This window comes from Solea senegalensis, linkage group LG17 (assembly GCF_019176455.1).
Source record: "Solea senegalensis isolate Sse05_10M linkage group LG17, IFAPA_SoseM_1, whole genome shotgun sequence".
In the NCBI taxonomy this organism is placed as follows: Eukaryota; Metazoa; Chordata; class Actinopteri; order Pleuronectiformes; family Soleidae; genus Solea; species Solea senegalensis.
The window spans coordinates 20,160,295-20,183,971 of record NC_058037.1 but is presented as its reverse complement, the minus strand read 5'-3'; the positions used below and the strand labels follow the sequence as shown (position 1 = coordinate 20,183,971).

The following is a 23,677-nucleotide window of genomic DNA, read 5'->3' as shown; positions in this document are numbered from 1 at the left end:
TTTCTCATCATCAGCTTCAGGCTCTCATTCTTTTAATTATTCTTTCTTCTTCTTTTCTGTTTTTCTTTCAATTTAAAAGACGTCGTCAGACTTTGAACTTTCTCTTTCTGAGCTTCCCTTTAGTCCTGAGGCCTTTTCTCCTCCTCCTCTTCATCCTCCTTCGCCTTATCCTCCTCCTCTTCATCCTCCTCTCCTCCTCCTCTTCATCCTCTCCTGTCGCTTTCTTCTCTGTGTTTTGCTGCAGTCTTGGCTGCTCTGTGTGTGTGTGTGTGTGTGTGTGGCGGCGGCGGCGGCGTTCCATTAAGGTCGTTTGTTAAAGTTAATTACAGAAGGGCGTTCCTCTCCTCACCGCTGACTCACCGCTCACAGAGAATGTGCTGACTCATGGTCTGATCAGCTGATCGAGGGAAACCCGACGTCTTTAATTCTGACTGATGTGAACCAAGCACATGAAACAGTGAACTCACTCACTCTCCCACACCAAAGCCCTCAGAGGAAATGAGTGATTTTAACATCACACACACAGGAGCTGCCTCCATCGCTAACTTCAAATGATTAAACTGTTAATTATTTCAACATTTTGGCATTAAAAGTCCTTTGTTTGGATTTATCTCAGTGACACAAAGTGACCACAAGAGGCAGCAGTAGACCAGATTTTCTCTATGGGGTTTGGTGTGGTTTACAAACGTGTTCTTAAAGACATCGTCGACTTAAACTGACGTAGATTTTAAGACGGGAGTCTTTTGTGAAGAGGCTGAAACCAGATTTGACGCATTAAAATAAAGTCACAGTGATGGATTATAATTAATCCAGGCTCGGCCTCTGCTGACATGTAGTGACTGAGCCGACGTCTTCATCTGGGATGGATTTACCGTCAAACCCACGGATGTAAACAAGTGTCCGTCAAACCTGGATTATAATTTCACTTCAGCGCTTCCACCAAACACAGAGCGGCTTCTGACGCGGTGTCAGGGAAGCATGAACGACACGCTTTACTTGTTCTTGATCTTGATCTGCTCGTTAGCTTCTTAAAGCCAGCATCTGTGTGGTTAGCTTCTTGCCTACAGCTAGCATTTGGTGTCTTAGCTTCTAAGAAAATAACAGGCAGCTTTTAAGCTTTTCAGCACCTACTAACAAGCAGTTAGCCTCTGTTCTTCTCACAGCTAGCATCTGGCTTGTTAGCTTTTAAGCAACTAGCCAGGGCACTTCGTAGCAGCTAGCTCCTGTGCCTCTCACAGCGAGTATCCGGCTGCTTCTTCTCAGCAAATAACAGCTAGCTTCTCGGCAGTTAGCTCCTGGTGTTCTTACATCTGTGTGTGTGTGTGTGTGTGTGTGTGTGCGTGTGCGTGTGCGTGTTGTGATGTCTGCAGGTGGTGGACTGTTCCTGGGATGAGACGGTGAAGGTCTACACTCCCACATGTCTCTCTGCTGCTGCACGAAGTCCAACACCGTAGGACACATGGACAGACAGACGGACGTCCCCCCGCCCTCGTCTTCACCCGTCACACAGACGACCGGACGTGTCCTCAAAACTGAGACAGGTCCTCACAGAGGTGGCAGAACAAGCCTGCTCACACACACAGAGACATGTCCGTCAACAGTAATTTATAACATTATATACTAATGTTTAGTGTTGATAATGAATATATTAACGTTTTTGTTTGAGTGACAGTTTAAAATAAGACATTAGACCTCAGTGATGGAGGCAGCAGTGGATCAACGACTGTGTGTGTGTGTGTGTGTGTGTGTGTGTGTGTGTGTGTGTGTGTGTGTGTGATGTTAAAATCACTGGTTTTCTCTATGGACTTTGGTGTGGCAGAGTGAGTGGTTTACAGACTTCAGTTTCCTGTCTAACAGCTTAAATGATCAAACGTTAAATCATCACAATAATGATTTTTGTTCACTTAAGACCGGACTGAACCAGTTGTCGAACGTCTGAACTGAACCAAAGTGAACTGTTCCACTCGGTGATTGTGCGTCGGATTCACAGCTGATTGAACACGTTCACACTGGTTTATAATAAATAAATAAATAAATAAATAAATAAATAAAGAGTTTGACTCTGAGTTAAAGTGGTTTCTCTTTGAAAAAGCTGAACTGTCCCTTTAATGATCAGACGTTACATTTACCCTGATTTAAAATCAGTTTCACTCCAGCACACGGTCAACTGTGTCAATAATGGTGGAGTGAATGAATGAATGAATGAATGAATGGATCCCTCCCCCCGTCTCTCTCTCTCTCTCTCTCTCTCTCTCTCTCTCTCTCTGCGGCAGACTGTCATATTTCAGTCTCTCTCTCTCGGAGCAGCAGCAGCAGCAGCAGCAGCAGCAGCAGCAGCAGCAGTAGTTCCTCCTCCTCCTCTTCTCTTTTTCTTCTTCTTATTTCAGTGTTTGTCAGAAAAGTGGGCGGTGACATCTTTTTTTTCACGTTTTCAGGATAAAGTTTTTGTCAGAGTTGAATTGAAGTGAGGAGTCAGCAGAACAAGAGTCCAGCGTCTCTCTCTCTCTGCTCCTCCTTCATCGTCATCTTCTTCTTCACTTTTTCATTTTGACTCAAAGCTCCTGGATGAAGATTCTCTCTCCTCCTGAGCTTCTGTGCTGCCTCTCCTCCTCCTCCTCTTCCTCCTCTTCCTCCTCTTCCTCCTCCTCCTGGAGTCCCTCTCCAGCAGCAGCAGCAGCAGCAGCAGCAGCAGCATCAGTGCGTCGCTGCTGTGAGTAAAAAGCCAAACGTCGTCCTGGTCCTGGTCCTGGTCCTCCTGGTCCACCATGGACGTGTTTAAGAGCCGCCTGCTGGGCATCACGGTGGCTGTGGCTCACGGCGTCTTCTCGGGTTCTCTGAACATCCTGCTCAAGTTCCTCATCTCCAACTATCACTTCACTTTCCTGACGCTGATCCAGTTCCTGACGAGCAGCACCGCGGCGCTGACTCTGGAGACTCTGAGGAGACTGGGAAAAGTCCAGGTCCCAGCCTTCAGCCTGCAGCTGGCCAAGGTACACACACACACACACACACACAGTTTATAAACCAGTATGTAGAAGCTCTTTAATTTTAATATAATTTAACATAATCTCATGCTATTTTAATGCTAGAAAATAATAATAATTATTGTTAGTTTTACAAAAAACTGAATATTATTTATGGATTAAGATGTTAAATTGTGGTCATTTACTTAAAAATGAATTTCAGTGTTTATATTTCGTGAATCATTTCACATTTGGGCAAAAACTCATGAATTTAGTTTTTTTTCAAAATAAATAACAATTTTAACTTTGAATATGAATGTGAAAATATTTTTGACAAAATGTCCTCACTTTAAAAAAAATTTCTTCACCTAAAAAATGACACTTTTTCAAAATGTGAGATTCAAGTTAAATGAATTTCATTTACATGAAACTGAAAGTTTCTGTGTTTGTGACAATAAAAGACTGAGAATTGTGTGTGTGTGTGTGTGTCTGACTCCCTCCCTCCCTCACTCCCCCTCTCTCTCTGCAGGAGTTTGCCTCGGTGTGTGTCCTCTCCACTCTTCAGTCCACTCTCACTCTCTGGTCTCTGCGCGGCCTCAGTTTGCCGATGTACGTCGTCTTCAAGCGTTGTCTGCCTCTGTTCACGCTCAGCATCGGCGTGTGCGTGCTGAGGAACGGTGTGCCGTCCATCGGCGTGGCGACCGCCGTGCTCATCACCACCGGTGGAGCCGCCCTGGCTGGTGAGACTCACACCAAAGTCCAGTTACATTTGATTTTTATTCACCGAGGTTTGTAAACCACTCACTCTCCCACACCAAAGCCCATAGAGAAAATCAGTGATTTTAGCTCACAGGGACACAGGAGCTGCTGGTCTACTGCTGCCTCGTGTGGTCACTTTGTGTCACTGACTTAGATCCAAATAAAGGATTTTAAATGCCGAAGTGACAAAATAAGACATTTGAACTTAGTGATGGAGGCAGCAGTGGATCAACAACTCCTGTGTGCTGTGATGTTAAAATCACTGTTTTCTCTATGAGGTTTTGGTGTGGGAGAGTGAGTTGTTTACAAACCTTAGTTTCCTATTGGAAAACCTAATCAAATCTCTGCCAATTTAAGTCTATGTTTAAGAACATGTTCACGTCTTTATCTCACTGTGAGACAGACTTTTCCAACAGGAAACTGAAGTTTGTAAACCACTCACTCTCCCACACCAAAGCCCATAGAGAAAATCAGTGATTTTAGCTCACAGGGACACAGGAGCTGCTGGTCTACTGCTGCCTCGTGTGGTCAGTTTTTGTCACTTATTTTAATCAAAATTAAGGATTTTAAATGCTGAAAATACAAAATGAGACATTTGAACTTAGTGATGGAGGCAGCAGTGGATCAACAACTCCTGTGTGTGTGATGTTAAAATCACTGATTTTCTCTATGAGGTTTTGTATTGAATACAAAGATTCACTTAAAGGGGACATATTATGCAAAATCAACGTTTTAACCATTTCAATACTTATATTTGGGACTCTGGAGGCCCTACCAGTCGCCAAAGTGTGGAAAAAGAATACTCAGTCATGTTTTCGTGGTCCCCCTTAGTGTAAGTATAGGCGATAAAACACTCGATGTTGAATTCCCTGCGCATTATGACGGCAGCATGCGCATTTCACCACAAATGTTACCGCCCCACCAGTAAGTTTACTTGGAGAGCTCCACCTTAGCTCCACCTTGTCCCTGCGAGAGTGCAGGCGAGGGAGGAAGAGCGGTATTATGTCAACGCGGAGGGACAAGTGTGCTGTTGGTGGCTGCACAGTGGAGCACAGTGTTTTACAGAGGATTTTATATATGAAGCTAATGTGCCGGATAAAGTCAGCAAACGTGTGTTCGTGTGTTCGCACCACTTCACATCAGACTGCGGCCAGCGGTCGCCGTATTTAGTCAGGGGACGTATTTCACCGACGTACAAACACACACATTGTTAAGAAAAGATCACATAGAGCTCATAACTGACCATTCTGACACGTCCTAATTAAACATATTTGTTCAGTACGTATGATCGCCACCTCTGATCGCCACCGCTGATCAGCGGTGCTGCACTCTCTGTGTCACCGCTGATTGCCAGCGGCGAGCGGCAATCTTCCTAAACTGCCGCTGGCGATCAGCGGTGACACAGAGAGTGCAGCACCGCTGATCGCCAGCGCTGATCGCCAGCTCGCCGGAGCACCGGAGCTGGTCAGCAGTGGGGAGGTCTCCGGAGCACAGTCTCCGGTCTGATACAGCAACATGCAGTTTATTCAGCTCGCCGCGCGCCACTGGCGATCAGCGGTGGCGATCAGCAGTTCTGTTCATAAGTGTTTTTAACAGATTTACAGTTCGGCACTGTTCGGCTCGATCCTTATGTAGGACGTCTCTTCCTGTGACGGCACTCTCGCTGTTTTCTGCGCACGCTGCCATGTTGATATTATCAGAGAACTAGTGGAGGGAGGGGGAGACGAATAGAGCTGTAAAGCGCTGTAAAGAGGACAAATCAGAAACCCCCTGGAAGAAGTGGGTGTGTGTTTGCCTGTGTCTCATTTGCATATAAAGGGACCATGCACGAAAACCGAGCATTCTGAAAGGGGCGGGTTTAGCAGGGTTATTGAACTACTATGATTCTTCATCCTTATGGTGTTTTGACCAAAGCATGTCACTGACATGTTCATTAGGACACCAGGGAACTATTTTAATGGGGGAAATAGGGTATAATATGTCCCCTTTAACATTTCAATACTTATATTTGGGACTCTGGAGGCCCTACCAGTCGCCAAAGTGTGGAAAAAAAATACTTAGTCATGTTTTCGTGGTCTCCCTTAGTGTAAGTATAGGCGATAAAACACACGATGTTGAATTCCCTGCGCATTATGACGGCAGCATGCGCATTTCACCGCGAATGTTACCACCCCACCAGTAAGTTTACTTCGCGAGCTCCACCTTAGCTCCACCTTGTCCCTGTGAGAGTGCAGGCGAGGGAAGAAGTATTTAGTTGTATTTAGTCAGCGAACATATTTCACCGATGTACAAACACACACATTGTTAAGAAAAGGTCACATAGAGCTCATAACTGACCATTCTGACACGTCCTAATTAAAAATATTTGTTCAGTACGTCCTCCATGACCGGAGCACAGTTAAAAAGACTGAATAACAGCACCGCTGATCGCCAGCAGCACGCAGCATTTACTCGCTGCAGTGCTGTCCCTAAGTGTTTTTAACTGATTTACAGTTGGGCAGTGTACAAATCAGAAACCCCCTGGAAGAAGTGGGTGTGTGTTTGCCTGTGTCTCATTTGCATATAAAGGGACCATGCACAAAACCGAGCGTTCTGAAAGGGGCGGGTTTAGCAGGGTTATTGAACTACTATGATGCTTCATCCTTATGGTATTTTAACCAAAGCATGTCACTGACATGTTCATTAGGACACCAGGGAACTATTTTAATGGGGGAAATAGGGTATAATATGTGCCCTTTAAAATCACTGATTTTCTCTGTGGGCTTTGGTGTGGGAGAGTGAGTGGTTTACAAACTTCAGTTTCCTGTTGGTAAAAGTCTGTCTCACAGTGAGATAAAATGTTATTGCCCAAGTCTTTTGTTAAGTGGTTAAAATCAAGTGTTAATTTTGAAAATAAATGTTTATTTATGGGATTTTCTTTTGTCCCTGTAAATCCATGGACTCTGTATGAATGAATTAAGTCGACCTGATGACAGATTTACAAGGTATTGACTGTATTGAATGTTCAAGGTCCTCATATGTTTGATGATATGATTTCAATGACACAGGCCGTCACGTTTTTTGTCTTTTTTCCAGTCCCGTGGGTCAGAATATTGTTCTCTCTTATGAGGAAAATTCACTTATTCTCTAGAGAAAAACACGATCATCAGCGAGATTAAAGCCAGGATGAGGGATCTGTCCATCAGTTTCATATTCTGCACATATGTCTCGTCTATGCTGAAACAAACACACACTGAGAGAAGGAAGAGATGAATTATAATATTTATGATCTGTGAATTTCTTTCTTTTTTTCTTTCTTTCTTTCTTTCTTTCTTTATCAGGGTCATTAACAGTGGCGAGAGGGAAATTCACTGTGTTATTGCAATCAAGTTATCGTCATTATTATTACTCAGTTCAGCAGTTTTAAAAATAAAGATAAAGATCATGCAGAATGGAATGAAATACAAATCATCATTTTTATTGTACATAAATAAACATCTTCTGTGAGTTAACGGCTAATAATCACAGGGTTAGCGTTTAGCTTAGCACGTTAAGTGGACAGTTGTCTCTTTGATGGTACTCTGTCTTTAATAAACGGATTATATATTACAATAAATTGTCTTCACATTAAAAACAAACACACCTGTACGTGGTTAGCTATCACCTTACCCTAATGTTCACCATTGCTAAGCTAAAGTAGCGTGGGTTGAGTTCTAGCTAAACAAGTATAAACACAGCAGCAACATACAGGAAGTTATCCCAAACTTCGCCCAAAGAATGTACAGGAAGTTAGCCAAAACTTAGCCCAAAGAACTTACAGGAAGTTATCCAAAATTTAGCCCAAAAACGGACAGGAAGTTAGCCAAAACATAGGCCAAAGAAAATGTTCACTTTGGTTTAGTTAGTTGTAGTTTTAGTTTAGTTAAGCTTAGATTTAGTTTGATTTACTTTACATAGTTTTAGTTTAGCTGAGATTTAGTTGAACTTGGGTTAGGTGAGCTTAGTGTTTAGATTAGTTTGGTTTACTTTAGGTATTAGCTTAGCATATTGTTAGTTGGGATTTTCGTTAAGTTCAGCCCAGCTATAGTTAGCTATAATTTCTCTTGAACTTGATTTAGTTTAGCTTAGCATAAAGTTAGTTATAGTTAGTTTACCTTAGCACAAAGTTAGTTATAGTTTTAGTTTAGCTTAGCGTAAAGTTAGTTGTATTTTTAGTTTGGCTTAGCATAGAATTAGTTTTAGTTTTAGTTTAGCTCAGCGTAAAGTTAGTTGTATTTTTAGTTTAGCTTAGCATAAAGTTAATTATAGTTTTACTTTAGCTTAGCGTAAAGTTAGTTGTATTTGAATTCATCACATTTGTCTAATTTAAATAACATCATTTATGAATTATACATGTTACTGTCGCTTTTTTGTCGAGAAGAGAAGCAGAACTCTGACCGTCTTCATTGTCCCTCCAGGTGCCGGCGATCTCACCGGTGATCCCTTCGGTTACGTGACCGGTGTGTTGGCGGTGATCATCCATGCCTCGTACCTGGTCCTGATCCAGAGAGTCAGCCTGGACAGCGAGTACGGACCACTCACCGCACAGTACGCCATCGCCATCATGGCGACGCCGGTGAGCGCTCTCAGAGAAGAACCTATGATCTTTCATTTTCATCTCTTTTGTTTTTATTAGTGAATCTTTTGTTAAATGAAATAAATCTTTCTTTTTGGTTTTTACATCCTGACGTCCTATGTTCTGTCTCAGGTGCTGCTCATCTGCTCTTTCATCTCCATGGACGCCATCAACATGTGGACGTACGAGGGCTGGGGCGACGCCCACATCACTGTCATCTTCGTCTTCTGCGTCTTCATCGGCTGCGCCATGAACTTCACCACGCTGCACTGCACCTACCTGAACTCCGCCGTCACCACCAGCTTCGTGGGCGTGGTCAAGAGCATCGCCACCATCACCGTCGGCATGCTGGCGTTCAGCGACGTCGCGCCCACCGGCCTGTTCATCGGCGGCGTGGTAGTGAACACTGTGGGCTCCATCACCTACTGCGTGGTCAAATACTTTGAGATGAAGAAGAAGAGCCTGTATGAGGATCTGGAGGAGGCGGGGAAAGATGGCACGTTGCCGGGGGAACCTTACAAAGAGAAGCCGGCACTGAACGGCGATGGACCGACCACTGGAACCGCACCTGATGTTGGACAACTGCAGACAGACGGAGTGTTGAGCGGTGAGAAGATGGACGACACAGCACAGACTGATTTGGTCAACGGACAGTTGTGGATGGGAGACGGACGAGGAGACGCGGAGGTGGGTGTGAACTCGTGTGTCATGACAGAAAAAGAGTCGGTGGAGATGCAGAGGGAGCACCTCCACCGGGAGAACCCCGGTGCCGCTCAGTCAGTCAGTGACAGCTATGTCGGGGTGTGGAGGTCCATCAGACACCTGCAGTTCATGAAGAAAGAACCTCTGATTGAGAACATGGAGACGCAGAGTCCCTGAGCTCAGGACAGAGACCTGAAGAGATGAGGACACTCAGAGAGACAAGGAGGACGAAGGAGATCATTGAAGAGAACAACGAGTAGAACCACCAGGAATCTCTCTTATCAGCATTCAGTAAAATGAAAACACCTTTTTGTGCGTGAAGCTGCTCTTCACCGAGACTCTGCTCTTTGACCAGAGGCACCTTGTGACTTAGTGATGAGCATGAGAAGACGGTGGAGAAAAGTGGATCAGGAGTTTTGGGAGACACTGTCTCTCAGAGGGGAACTTCCTGTCTCCTGCAGCGAGCGGCAGGAAACCAGTGAACCATCCATGAAGCATGATTTGGTTTGGTTTGCATTCCTGCAGCTTTGAGACAGTTCAAACAAATAAATCAGAGACACCCAACTGACTGGTGTGAGTGAAGGTCAAAGGTCAAGTTCAGTCGTTTGTAAAAGCATGCGTTGGCCACAGAGAAGAACATATCTTTTGCTGCGTTTCATTTACGTCGGAAGTCGGAACCGGGAGTGATGTCACCCTCGAGTGGACCACGTTCGAGTTTAGAAGTCGGGGGGAAAAAAAACATAAACGTATGTCAGGATAGCCATTCTTAGCAATACCAGTCGCTAACAATGCTACACAAACAAACACCGTAGCAACGTGTTCGCAGTTAAAAATAAAAACGGTTCTGTGTTTTTAGAGAGAACTGTTTTCATACACGTGGCAGCCATCTTCAATAACAACGTCAGGGTTTCTCCGACATTCTAACTTGGGGTATGTTTAATGACGCACCCAACACCCCCAACACACATCCTCAAGTTATGTTGTGTTCACACCGGATGCTAATTTGTTGCACGACAACTTTACATACAAAGTCACTGCACAGACGTTACGTCAGCCGGGCCGAGTGGTGGCCTAGATGCACAGATTGCGTCTGGCGCTCGAGTTGAAATGTTCAACTTTTGCGAAAAATCGCAACAACGCGACTTTATCTGTTGTGGAAACTTCTGCAGAGAAGAAACCATCATGTTGTGTGGTTTCACGACACCCGCTGGTGCCGTGAAACCACACAACGTGGCGGTGCTCCGTGTGGTGCCGTGAAACCACACAACGTGGCGGTGCTCCGTGTGGTGCCGTGAAACCACACAACACGACGGTGCTCCGCGTGGTCCCATGAAACCACACAACACGACGGTGCTCTGTGTAGTCCCGTGACACCACACTACATGGCGGTGCTCCGTGTGGTGCCGCGAACTACAGAACTTCTGTACTTGGGCGCGGAGCAACTCGACAAATCGCGCTCGGTGTGAAAACAGCATAAGACATTCTGATTTCCGACTACAACTGGAACCACCATTTGGATGTGTTTGTTTGTTTGTTTGATTGTTTGTTGTCGTTTTGTTTGTTTGTTTGTGGACATGAGTCTTGATTGCTTCTTTTCTTCTAACGTTGTTCATGCACTGTATGATATTGTAAAGAAAACTTTATTTTTCAGTTGTACGTGTAAAAACAGCCTGTCTTGGCCCTTTGACATGTGTCAATAAAGTTTAATTTGAAAGCTCTCAGACAATGAGCAACAATGCTAACAAGGAAGCGCGCGGCCTCGTTGATTTTGAGGCTGAAAACCTTTATTCAGTGTCATGTAGGTAAACCCCTCTGTGACCGGGATATGTCATGTGTGCATCTCATGACTGTAACTCACAGACTATGGACTGGTGTTGTGTCCAGGGTGTGACCCCCCCGTATATCAGCTTAGATCGGCTGCTTCTCAGAACTGTAATTCCTAAACGGTTGAATAATTGCCAGATATGGAATGTGAAAGCTATCGGGAAAATGGGCAGAAGCGCTCAATTCTACAGCCATAAAATCAGCATAAGTTTTTTTTTCTTAAATAACAAAAATGAATCGCGTTCTTCAGAACAAAAACAAAGAAGACGGTCCAGCAAGGGGCGACGCAGAGGATTTTGTTGGTCGTCATTTGTCGACCGATCGCTGTCACGTCCAAGATTTTAATGTAAATTTCCAAACCATAAATCACGATCCAGCATGAAGACGTGAGATTAAAAACTTTTAATGCACAGCTTGTCTGGGATCATCAGGATTATTGGGATTATCCTTTCATTCATTTAATTCTTTATCTTTCAAACACAGGTGTGTTTAAATCTTCCAGGCAAGTCAAGGGTTCATCGTCATGTTCCGTCCTGTGACGTGTTTTCTCTGCAGAGTCAGAAACATGTGAGGATGATGAATAAAATGCTGTTTAATTCACTTTTAATCTGAGAAGTAAGTGATGCGTCACAGCTGAGAATGTGAGGATTTCACCTCGCACTCACAGGTACACATGGGCGGGTCTTACACCTCATGGTAACGCCCCCCTCTGACAGGAGACGCCGCTGTTCACCTTCATATTTGTATTTACTTCTAATATGTTCTGTTGTCATCATAAAGTGGACAGATGTTATTGGAGCTAACAGGGACATTTTTGCAGATCTGTCCCCCTCTCTGTCCTCTACATCCATGGTTCCCAACCTGTGGGAACCCTTTAAGGGGGCACATGCTGGATCAACCTGCTGTGAGGTTGTGAGTTTAATAAAATCATATTTGGGTAAAATTAAAATTTAGAAAATCCTAATCACACAAAGATATTTATTAGCAACATGTCTGTGACCTACAGTCGCCTACGGAGGCGTATTAGTGCCACATGCAAACAGATTTTTTGAAAGAAGATTTTAAAATAATAAAACGGCATGAAGTCTGACATTAAAGAAAAAATCTGAGATAAAAGTCAGACTTCTGAGATTAAAGAAAAAGTCAGAATTCTGACATTAGAGAAAAAATCTGAGATTAAAGTCAGACTTCTAAGATTAAAGAAAAAGTCAGAATTCTGACATTAGAGAAAAAATCTGAGATTAAAGTCAGACTTCTAAGATTAAATAAAAAAATCAGTATTCTGAGAGTAAAGCAATAATCAGGATACTGAGTCCGACTTCTGAAATTAGTCAGAATTTTGAGATTAAAGACAAAGTCATAATTGGGCACCCTGTGGACAAGTGGAAAGGGAACTTGGCTTGTAACCAGAAGGTCGCTGGTTCAAGTCCCCACCAGGTCGAAAGGGCTGGGGTACTCCTCAGCAAGGTACAATTCTAGGATGTGTCAAATGCAGAAAATAATTTCCCCTAAGGGAGATTAATAAAGATAAATGATTTATTGATTCTGGTATTAAAGTCAGAATTTTGAAAGTCACAATTCCAGTGTAAGACCCTGTCCACTCCTCAGTGAGGACAGGAGCTGCTGTCTGTCGGATGCTGTAGGAGAGAGGACGAGACAAAACTGCTATTAAAATGTGTCTCTGTAGGGGGCGTGTGTGGGCCGCAGAGCTGTGACGTGACGTACTTCCATCCGGCAGCTGGAGACGAGGCTCCTTCATGTGTGGGCTTCATGGACAGAGACACTAATCATCACTAATCATCACCAATCGTCACGTCTGGTCCAACAAATTAGAGGTTGATGCTTCATTCTTCACCAAAACAGCTAAAATAAATCACAGGCACAAGTTTAACTCAAGTCTCATTAAATTCAAACGTGTGACTATAGATGTTACAGATCGTCAGCGCTGACTGTGCTGTGAGCGCCCCCTGCTGTTCAGAAGCAGCACAAGAAACAGAAACTCTATCCGCATTTGATATCATCGTGCATGTCTGACATACGTCTTTATCTCACTGTCAGACGGACTTTTCCAACAGGAAACTGACGTTTGTAAACCACTCACTCTCCCACACCAAAGTCCACAGAGAAAACAGTGATTTTAACATCACACACACACACACACACAGTTGTTGATCCACTGCTGCCTCCATCACTAAGTTCAAATGTCTTATTTTGTCAATTCACCATTTAAAAATCTTCACTGAAACTTCCCTCAGTGACACAGAGTGACCACACGAGGCAGCAGAGGACCAGCAGCTCCTGTGTCCCCGCCAGCTATAATCACTGATTTTCTTTTGGTGTGGGAGAGTGAGTGGTTTACAGACTTCAGTTTCCTGTTGTTGTTGTGACTAGAATCATTTTTTTCTTGTGTCTCCACTGGCAGCCATGTTTTCACTGTGAGTGAGCCTCTTTGTCTTGGGCTGGTTCTTAGCAGCAGGGGGCGCTCACAGCACAGTCAACAGGGACTCACTGTCAGTTCCTCAGTCGGGTATAAGACACTTGGTTCTGTTGTGACCCGACAGCGTTTCTGTGACGTCGTGAACACTGAGGACAGTCAGTCCCATCTTTTTATTGAGCGACATTGATTTTTCTTCTCACTTCCCCAAACTTCATTTTACGCAAGAAGAGACACGATGTGAGCTGGAGCTGGAGCGGCCTGGACTCATGCACGGCTGACATCAAACAAAAGTGACGTCGTTGTGAAAGTGTGATAATGAGTCGCGGACGTCGCTGTGGCAGACGCTCGCTCAGTGAGTGTGATGTTTGTGACGCTGCAGGAGAGGAACACGGACAACAACACGGTTCTCCCCTGAATTACTTTAACTCTTTGTACTTTTGACTGAAGAGTCTAAAAGTGTGTGAATGTTTTTGTTTCTTTTCATCTTCAATAAAAAGTATGATGTCTTTAAGAACATGTTTCACGTCTTCATCTCACTGTGAGACACACTTTTCTGCCGTTTGTAAACCACTCACTATCCCACACCAAAGCCCATAGAGAAAATCAGTGATTTTACACACAGGAGCTGCTGGTCTACTGCTGCCTCGTGTGGTCACTTTGTGTCACTGAGGTCAAGGATTTCAAAAGCTGAATTGACAAAATTAGACAATTGAACTTAGTGATGGAGGCAGCAGTGGATCAACAACTCCTGTGTGTGTGATGTTAAAATCACTGATTTCTCTATGGGCTTTGGTGTGGGAGAGTGAATGGTTTACAAACTTCAGTTTCCTGTCTTTACTTACAGGGTTAGACAACAACAACAACAACAACAACAACTGAAGCACACAGTGTGCGACTGTGCTGTGTTCAAAGGTCGTCAAAGGTCAGGGAATTCTCAGGGCAAGTTTTTCATCATCTGAAGCCAAACTGCTGATCTCAGATCAACCCTGATGTCCCTGTTTTAGCTCCGCCCACCTGCAGTGAAGTTCATTTTTTGGTGAAGAAACAGCTGTTTTGTCTCCTGTTGTTAAAGTCAAGACTATTTTTTAAGTGAAAAGTGAAAGCAAAACCTTTGAATCTTCAAAAAAAACTAAACACAAAACTCTTTTGAATAAGTGAAGCGTCACTGTAACGTCAGTAAATGTCTCCATCTGGTGGTCATGAGCTTAAACTGTGTTATGAATTGTAGTCAGAATCTGTGTAGACAAACAGCTGCATCTAGTGGTTGTTTTATGGCACTGCAACTGCAAGGTATTTTATTTCATGTTTCTATGTTTGTTTGTCCCATCAGTCTGTGACCTTCTTGTCAAAGTGTGTGAGTCCTCGTTCTGGTGTCCTTGTGAGGACCGTGACCTCAGTGTGAAATGTGAGGACACTTTTGTGTCCTCACAAGTTTAGAACGAACGCTGGTTTTGACATGATTTTAACAAGAAGATAAATTCTACTAATTCTATCGAGGTGAAGATACTGACACAAAGAGAGGAGCGTTCAAATGTCACCGTCAAAAAAAACAACTTTATTTGATTTTCTAATCGTGATTCAGATCAATGTCGATACGAGCAAACAAATGTGTTTTTAGAAAGAAGAAGAAGAAGAAGAAAGGAAACACAAGTATTTTCTGTTCTACTGCGGTGGACAAGTGAGCATAACTTTATTTAACGATGGACAAAGTGCAACGGAAACACATTTAACAAATACGAGATGATGTTTAGAAATCATGTGACTGAAATGTCCCGCTGTGTTTGTTTCTGATTAGCGCACACACACACACACACACACACATACATTCACTATTCCCAAATAAGCACACACACTCGGGGGGCGGAGGCTAAGCTTTAGCTGGAGTTCTTGCCGCTCTTCTTCTTCTTCTTCTTTGGCGCCTGCTTCTTGTTGGGGTCGTCGGTGTTTGCGGCAGTGGTTTCAGGAGAAGGTATAGCAGACTCTGACGCTGTTGTTGCTTCTTCTGACCCCTTCACCACTTCATCATGGTCCAGCTGGACCACACCTTTGTCCTCACCAGGTGTCTCCAGTGTTTCAGCCTCTGACGACAGCAGCTGCTGCTTCTCCTCATCAGCTTTGACTCCTTGCTCCTGCTCTTTGAACTGAACTTGTGTTTGAACCTGTTCTGGTTCGGACGACTTCCCCTCAGATGTTTGAACCTCCTCCACATGGTCTGGCAGGGGCAGATCTGTATCTGCTGCCTCAGATTTCACGTCTATCACCTGTGTGGAGACTGAAACCGGCCCCTCTTTGGCCTGACCTTTGGCGTTGAAATGGAAAAACGCAGACGCCACCCCGTCTTCTTCAGGGTCCACCTCCTCTTCCTCCTCTTCGTCTTTGTGGGTAGGCGTGGCCAACAGCGATGCAGCAAACTCCTGCAGCTTGGCCTGCTCCTCCCTCAGACGGGCCATGTCCTCTGTCAGGACAGGGTCCTTCTCCTGGAGCTCCTGGATGTCCGCATCAGTCAGAAGAGCAGTAGATCTGTCAGCAGCATCTTCGCAGGCGGTTTCTTCAGGATGAGCGGCGGCTGAGATCTTTGCTGGCAGCTCAGAGTTAGTGTGGCGGACGTCTTTGATCTTCTCATAGAGGACTTTCCTCTCCTCCTGAAGGATGCGGCAGAGCTTCTCAAGCTTGTCAATCTTCAGGACAAACAGTTCGTATTGTTTCCCTTTCTCGGTTCTCTGAATAACAAAGGTTGAAGAGAGAGAGAGAGAGGCGTGGATATTCACGTCACATTTGGTTTTTAAAATACTTCAAACTCCATGAACAAACCTCTTCAATCATGTCAGTCAGAGCCTTGTTGCAGTTCTCAAACCTCGTCTTCCACAGATTTGACTCTTTCTCCATTTTCTTCATCTTGCCCGACATCTGCAACGATAAAAGTTTGAGGAAATATCCGACAAAAAAAACAAAGCGTCCATTTAGAATTGGTCAGTTTCAGTTCGCTGGCGGGCAGTGAGATAAAGACGTGAACGTGTGAATGTGAAAGATATCGGAGACTTAAACTGACGCAGACTTCATTGCACAAGTGTTCTGTTAAGTGGACAAACACGTGTTTTCCTTGTGTCTCTGCTGGCAGCCCTGTGTCTGTGTCTTGGGCTGGTTCTCAGCAGCAGGGGGCGCTCACGCCACAGTCAGTGCTGACTACTGTATGTGTAAGCACTTCAAACAAACCCATGTTACTTACGTTATCCATCTCCTTTTTGAAGCGGACGTAGATCTCGTTGCTTTTGGCCAGCGTGGCCTGAAACTCGTCAAACTTCTGGGCGTAGAGCGCCAGCTGTGGACGAACAAGAAAACACGAGGGATTTAACAACTGTGAGGTTTTGATTAGAAAAAAATGATTTTCAACAAACTGTCGCTCTTTGTTCATTATGGTGGAAACCACTGTGACGTTCCTCGCTCTGGGATTCCATGTTCAAGTGGATTTTTGACAGACTGTAATGTGCTACGGGGAGTTAGCATGATGAGCTAAGAAGCTTTTCGATTCAATTTAGTGGTTTGATTTTGTTTTCTGTCAACCTGAGTTGAATAAAGTTAGATGAATGTGAAAGAGGTTATTTTCATATTGAAGCGACGATTCTGCCGTGGGAGCGTTTCTCTGAAACAAAGGACTTTACCAGTAAATGTCTGCATTTCTACTGAATAAACATGAAGACCATGTTCACGTCTTTATCTCACTGTCTGACAGACTTTTCCAACAAGGAAACTGAAGTTTGTAAACCGCTCACTCTCCCACACCAAAGTCCATAGAGAAAATCAGTGGTTTTAGCTAGCGGGGACACAGGAGCTGCTGGTCTACTGCTGCCTCGTGTGGTCACTTTGTGTCACTGAGGGAAGTCTGAGTGAAGGATTTCAAAAGCCGAAAGTGATAAAAAGACATTTGAACTTAGTGATGGAGGCAGCAGTGGATCAATAACTCCTGTGTGTGATTTGGGATCTCTGTGGGATTTGGTGTGGGAGAGTGAGCGGTTTACAAACTTCTGTGGGACGTAGATTTAATTGAGCCTTGTGGCTAGAATCAGAATTTTTTCCGGGCTGAGCGGTGCGATAGGAGAGTTGAAATTTTCCAACACGGCGGCCAATCAGTGTTGAGATTCTCTGGACGACGTCACATACTCGCCAGCATCCAGACTCCACTCGTGGAAACGTATTATTTTTGTGTGTGGACACTCGGAGCTGTGCGACACTTTATCTCCTGTGGAAACGTTTGCAGAGAAGAAACCGGCGTCTTGTTCACGACACCATCACCAACAATTCAGGAGACACTCGCGGGAGACACTCGCGACGAGCTTCACACGGGGCGCCGCTTCTCAAAGTTAGCGGTGAAACTCATCACGTGGTGTCCGGCTCCGACGACAGTTTCTTCTCTGCACACGTTTCCACAACAGAGATAAAGTGCAACGACGCTTTGGCTGATGGTGAAAAGAAATGCTACGTTACTTCTGTTTAAAACGCGGCCACTTGGCGGCCAGCACTCCCATCGAGTCACAAAATGTACAACATAAAATAAGACATGTGACAAATTGCGCTGGGTGTGAACACAGCATGAGAGTGAGCCTCGGGTTCGCAGCAGCAGGGGGCACTCACAGCACGTGTGTGTTTTGGAGGCGTCGCAGTCGTATGTATTCACCTGTGCCTGCATGACAGTCGCCTGCTCTCTGAGTGTTTTTGCCTGAAGTTTCCACTCAGCGGCCTGAACCAGTAACTGGTTAGAAGAGAACAGACAGAGCCACATTACAAAAACAGCTGCTTTACCTTCTTCTTCATGGTCAGCTCCTGCTCCTTCATAGCGAAGCATTTCTTTGTTTTGTCAATAGCCTCCCTAAGCAACTACGGTGACAGAGACAGTACACAGTCAATCTGAGCAGATGGGATGAAGGACAGGCAGCCTGGTCTCCAACAGTCACACGTTTCTGCAAACCACACAGTTCCCCCCCCCCCTCGTTTGTCTTTGGTGACTTTTACTTCGTAGTTTCCTTTGTGAATCTACATCTACATTGGCGTTTTTCCATCGTACAGTTCTGACTTGACTCGACTCGTTGCTTTTCTTCTCCATCGGCGATAGAACCTGGTACCTGATAGAACCTGGTACCTGATAGAACCTGGTACCTGGTGGGTTTTTTTAGTACCTGCGCTGACGAGCTGAGCCGATATGTTAATGTGACGTCAACAGACTGCCGGCCTCTGATTGGTCAGAGAGCGTCGTCACTGAAGAGTCATGAGCGCGATGTCTGACACAAGAATCAAACTGTCGATCAGTTAAAAAGACTTAAAAATCTGACTTAACATTCCAAAATCTACTTAAAATTCCAAATTCTACTTTTTAATGATTCACTTTCACCCAAAACAACTGCTTTACACGTCACTAGTTTGTGTGTTTGTGTTGCATAAGAAAAAAACACATCATCCACGTTGAGGAGGAGCTATGAAGTCATGGAGAACCACACTAAACCGTGTAAATGGAAAGGTTTCTCGTGGTTTGCAGAAAAACAACCCTTTTTGGAGACCAGGCTGTGAACAGGACAGTGAGTCGAGGTCAGAACATGCGAGTAAAGATGAACCTCAATGAGTGATTTGTGTTGTTTTTCAGGAAAACACACTCACGTATTCTTTCTCCCGCTTGTGTTTGTCCTCGGCGGCGGCGAGCAGCGCGTTGGCCTCCTGCAGTTTGGCGTCCGTCAGTTTGTGCTGCAGCTCGCGGTGTCTGTCGATTTTCTCCAGACTCTGCAGGAGCGAAAACAACCGCCGTCACTCTCTCAACATTCTCTCATTTTTGTGAGTCATTATTTTCTTCTTTGATGACGTGCGGTACGGGGGAGTGGTGTTTAAAAACGGCTACCTACTGCACCTCCAGTCCAGTAGATGGCGGTAGGAAGAAGCTGAAGGAGGAAGACGTCGCTTGCAAACGTTCAGACGTCAAAATTCGGTACTTTGTTATTTATATTTCTGCCATCGTTTACGTTGACTCCACTACATTTCCTCTGACTCTCTTTGATACTCGTTACTACCAAAACAAAATCAGAAGAAGAAGAGTGTAAGTGAGCGCGTGCGTTAGCTTCACCTCGTCCCTCAGCTCACACTGGCCCATCAGACTCTCCAGTTTGTCGCTCAGGTTGGCGTTCTCGCGGCACAGCCTGTCGTTGCGGGCGCTGTGCTGCTCGATCTGAGCCCGGATGTCGGTCAGCGTGTTCTGGAAGTGGCCGGTGATCTCTTTCCTCTTCTGCTCGTCCTCGCTGCGACACTGAAGTGTCTCCTCCTGGAAACACGCTCACTGTCACATTTCCTGACTGTTTTATCACAACAGTAGATTCAAATGAGACGCGATCACTCAGCTGTGTTTGCGTGATGTTTGAACGCCACTCACTCTCCCACACCAAAGTCCACAGAGAAAATCAGTGATTTTAGCATCACAGCACACACTAAGTTCACATGTCTTATTTTGTCACTTCAGTGTTTGAAATCCATTCTTCAGATTGACCTCAGTGACACAAAGTGACCACACGAGGCAGCAGTAGAGCAGCAGCTCCTGTGTCCCCACAAGCTGAAATTGCTGATTTTCTCTATGGGGTTTGGTGTGGGAGAGTGAGTGGTTTACTAACGTTTGTCTCACAGTGAGATAAAGACGTGCAGATAAAGTTATCTTAGACTCAAGTTAACATTGTTTATTGGTATAACATTTAGAAATCATGTGTTTGGCAAGTCATTTTCAAAAACCAAAGCCCATAGAGAAAATCAATGATTTTAGCTCGCAGGGACACAGGAGCTGCTGGTCTACTGCTGCCTCGTGTGGTCACTTTGTGTCACTGAGAGAAGTCTGAGTGAAAGATTTCAAAAGCCGAATTGACAAAATAAGACATTTGAACTTAGTGATGGAGGCAGCAGTGGATCAACAACTCCTGTGTGTGTGATGTTAAAATCGCTGATTTTCTCTATGGGCTTTGGTGTGGGAGAGTGAGTGGTTTATAAACTTCAGTTTCCTGTTGGAAAAGTCCGTCTCACAGTGAGATGAAGACGTTTTGACATCAGTGGGGGTGCTTTACACCACCTTCTTCCTCAGTAGTATTATCACGTGTGTGTGTGTGTGTGTGTGTGTGTGTGTTCTCACCCTCAGTGTGTTGTAGTGTGATTGCAGCTCTCTGCACAGAGCCTCCAGTTTGCTGCGAGCTGTGACACTGCTGCGACGCTCGGCCTGTAGAGAAGACAACTTCTGCTGCAGATCACACAGCTGGTTCTGGTCGCAGCGCCGCAGGGCCGCCTGTTCTCACACACACACACACACACACACATGGAGGAACGCAGGATTTGTTATGAGGTCATGTTTGTGTGATGGTGAAAAAGACAACAACAAGTTTTCTTACCAGTTCAGAATATTTCCTGACCAGAGTTTCCAGTTTCTCCTCTGATGAGGACAGTTTGTTCAGACTCTGTGTGAGGAGAGACACGTCTGGACATGAAGACAGAGAGAGAGGGTGTTATATTTAGTGTGGGACACTTATAATGTGTCTGAAGTTGTCCATCTCTCTTATTTTATAAGATATTTGGCAAAAGTGTCGAAATTTAGGAAGAAATTACCGATTTTATCCAGTTCACCTGATAAGATCTACGTCATCTTAAGTCCACGATATATTAGATATGTGTCCATGTCTTTATCTCACTGTGAGACAGGAAACTGAAGTCTGTAAACCACTCACTCTCCCACACCAAAGCCGATAGAGAAAATCAGTGATTTTAACATCACACACACAGGAGTTGTTGATCGACTGCTGCCTCCATCACGAAGTTCAAATGTCTTGTTTTGTCATTTTGGCTTTTGAAATCCTTCATTCAGATTGACCTCAGTGACACAAAGTGACCACACGAGGCAGCAGTGGACCAGCAGCTCCTGTGTCCCCGTAAGCTAAAATCACTGGTGTTCTCTCTGGGCTTTGGTGTGGGAGAGTGAGTGGTTTACTAACCTGAGCCTCTGAAATGAGTCAGGCAAAGTTCACGTTGTCCTCCGGTCTCACCTGTCTCCATGGTAACTGTGGTGTCATTTCTCAGCGCCTCCAGCGTCCGTTCTGTCTCCGCCTCCAACGCGTCCTGACACCAATCGTAAGAAGATGGATTTACACTCTCACAAAAGAAAAATCACGGCGACTGTCGAGGTGCCGGGGAAAACTCACCTGTTTGTCCAGGAGGTCGGCAGTGGAGCCGTACGTGTGCATGATGTCATCCAGCCGCCGGCTGAACTCTATCATGGGGTCAAAGAAGTCAGAGGAGGAGCCACAGGCGGCGGGGGCGGCGGCCTGACCTCCATCGTTCTCCTGGTCCATGGAGGAGGACGAGGTCGCCACCATCACGTCCAGAACCTCTGCTGCTTTCACTGACGTCTCCATCCTCAGAGTTCTGCAGACAACAGAGGAACCGGAGGATTGTGAGGATTTTCATTTATTTCATCTGGAGTTTAGAGTCAACGTTCACAACGAGACGAGTTCAACATCGTCGTCAGACCAAAGACGAGTTCAACGCCGTCGTCCGACCGAAGACAAGTCCTCGTTGTCAGACCGAAGACGAGTTCAACGCCGTCGTCAGACCGAAGACAAGTCGTCGTCGTCAGAGCGAAGACGAGTTCAACGCTGTCGTGAAGAGCCGGCCGCCCGCAAGAGAAGTGCCGCCGCCACCCAAAGACAAGTTCAACGCCGTCGTCGCGAAGATACGTTCAAACCGTCCGACCCGAAGACAAGTCCTGCGTTGTCGGGCCGAAGACGAGTTCAACATCACTGCCAGCCGAAGACAGACCCGGAAGCAACGCCGTCGTCAGACGATTAAAATTAAGACGAGAAAGTCGTCGTCAGACCGAAGACGAGTTCAACAAATGTGAAAAGATACACTTCAGATGAAGAGTTTTTTTGGTGCAGCCATCTTTGAATGGTGATGTCACAAGAGTCTGACGTTAGTGGCTAATGTAGCCATATGTCCCTCGGTGTGTGTGTGTGTGTGTGTTCTTGTATGGGTATCTTTGTGAGGACCAAAAAAACCCCCAGATATACTGTACCTAAGGAAGTGAGGACATTCTGACACCCCTAAAAATGGCTTTTCCCCAGGGTTAAGACCTGGTTTAGGGTTAGACCTGGATAAAGGGTTAGGGTTAAGGGAACGGGCTCGAGAATGAATTATGTCTGTGAATGTCCTCACTATGACTGAGGCACAAACGTGTGTGTGTGTGTGTGTGTCCAGAGGCTGTTTATCCTCACAGCTCTGTTGCAATGACGCCTGCTACTGTTATTGTATCTACTGAGTTAAAATTAACACACACACACACACACGCACACACACACACACACCTGTTGTGGTCTCATCTATTCTGAGAGTGTCCAAATATGGTCGAACTGCCTGACACACACACACACACACTTACACACTCACCAACTTGTTTATAGTCACTTAGTGAGGACACCTCATAGACATAATGCATTACCTTACCCTAACCTTAACCTTTAATCTTTAACCTTTAACCTTTAACCTTTAACCTCAAACCAATTCTCACTCTAATCCTAAAAAAACAGGGGTTTCACCCAGAAAAAAAGCCCTTTAAAGACAAAATGTCCTCACAAACACAGGTGTGTAAGTCACAAAGACACAAATGCATGTCATGATGACATCCCATCGTCAGAGCAACATTAGGCTCCACCCACAATGACTCACAGCCAATCTTAGCCTTTCACCGCCCCCCATCTTCATCAACACCGCCTCAACTTTCACCCAAGCACAAAAATAAGAGTGAAGTGAAGTGAATGTAATTTTAATAAAAACAACAAAAAAATGTCTTTATTTTCACCTAAATCTCACAAGTTCAAATACCTCGCGCACAAAAACAACATCACGTGCCGTTCCACAACGCCGCGACACAAAGTTTCCGCGACTTGACCGACCGCGACGCATCAGTGCTCAGTCACCGCTGGCAGCCATCATGGAATTCCTTCACATGTTTTCGTTCACAAACAGACTTTAGCAAACGATGTCGCAAAAACGATCTAGGTAACGTTGGGCTCATGTATATGAGTGAAAAGCCCACACACACACATTAGAAACATGAGGGTTAGTGCATTTTAAAAGAGTTTCAACTTTTTTTTAACAAGTTTGAATATTTGAGTGAAATGATAAACGTTATACAGAGGAAACGTAAAGTAAAACAAGTCTTACCACGAACAGTGGAGTCACAGAGAGGAGGTGAAGCAGAGAAAGACGGAGACAGATGAAAGAAAGAGGAGGAGGGGGAGGAGCCAACGACAGCTGACCCCCAAAATAACCTGTGTGTGTGTGTGAGAGAGCGAGAGAGCTACAAACAGCCCTCAGTATGAGCTCTCAGAGCAGTGT

At 45.0% G+C, this 23,677-nt stretch overlaps 2 protein-coding genes across 3 annotated transcripts; one reads left to right on the top strand and one right to left on the bottom strand.

Moving 5' to 3' along the window:
- Positions 1 to 2,651: 2,651 nt before the first annotated feature.
- On the top strand, positions 2,652 to 9,976 carry LOC122784356 (solute carrier family 35 member D3). Its single transcript, XM_044049598.1, has 4 exons — positions 2,652 to 2,990; positions 3,493 to 3,703; positions 8,159 to 8,316; positions 8,449 to 9,976. The coding sequence occupies exons 1-4, from the start codon at positions 2,766 to 2,768 to the stop codon at positions 9,193 to 9,195; spliced, it is 1,341 nt and encodes a 446-aa protein (XP_043905533.1). The 5' UTR covers positions 2,652 to 2,765; the 3' UTR covers positions 9,196 to 9,976.
- Positions 9,977 to 14,813: 4,837 nt separating this feature from the next.
- Positions 14,814 to 23,582, bottom strand: LOC122784347 (beta-taxilin-like). Of its 2 annotated transcripts, none has more exons than XM_044049584.1 (11): positions 23,504 to 23,582; positions 21,484 to 21,706; positions 21,328 to 21,400; positions 20,680 to 20,765; positions 20,427 to 20,576; positions 19,383 to 19,577; positions 18,926 to 19,045; positions 18,077 to 18,151; positions 16,506 to 16,598; positions 16,091 to 16,186; positions 14,814 to 15,999 (listed from the first exon to the last, which is right to left on the bottom strand). In XM_044049584.1, exons 2-11 carry the CDS (start codon positions 21,694 to 21,696, stop codon positions 15,154 to 15,156), a joined length of 1,947 nt encoding a protein of 648 aa, XP_043905519.1. In that variant the 5' UTR covers positions 21,697 to 21,706; positions 23,504 to 23,582; the 3' UTR covers positions 14,814 to 15,153. The 2 variants fall into 2 exon arrangements, with proteins under 2 accessions (XP_043905519.1, XP_043905520.1); XM_044049585.1 differs by lacking the exon at positions 18,077 to 18,151 and adding an exon at positions 17,952 to 18,026.
- Between the last annotated feature and the right edge of the window lie 95 nt (positions 23,583 to 23,677).

Coding starts and splice junctions, on each gene's coding strand:
- LOC122784356 (XM_044049598.1), top strand. CDS start 2,766: ATGGACGTGTTTAAGAGCCGCCTGCTGGGCATCACGGTGGCTGTGGCT. Junction 3,704..8,158: donor CGGTGGAGCCGCCCTGGCTG/GTGAGACTCACA, acceptor TTGTCCCTCCAG/GTGCCGGCGATCTCACCGGT. Junction 8,317..8,448: donor TCGCCATCATGGCGACGCCG/GTGAGCGCTCTC, acceptor GTTCTGTCTCAG/GTGCTGCTCATCTGCTCTTT.
- LOC122784347 (XM_044049584.1), bottom strand. CDS start 21,696: ATGGAGACGTCAGTGAAAGCAGCAGAGGTTCTGGACGTGATGGTGGCG. Junction 20,766..21,327: donor CACAGTTACCATGGAGACAG/GTGAGACCGGAG, acceptor CTTCATGTCCAG/ACGTGTCTCTCCTCACACAG. Junction 20,577..20,679: donor TCAGGAAATATTCTGAACTG/GTAAGAAAACTT, acceptor GTGTGAGAACAG/GCGGCCCTGCGGCGCTGCGA.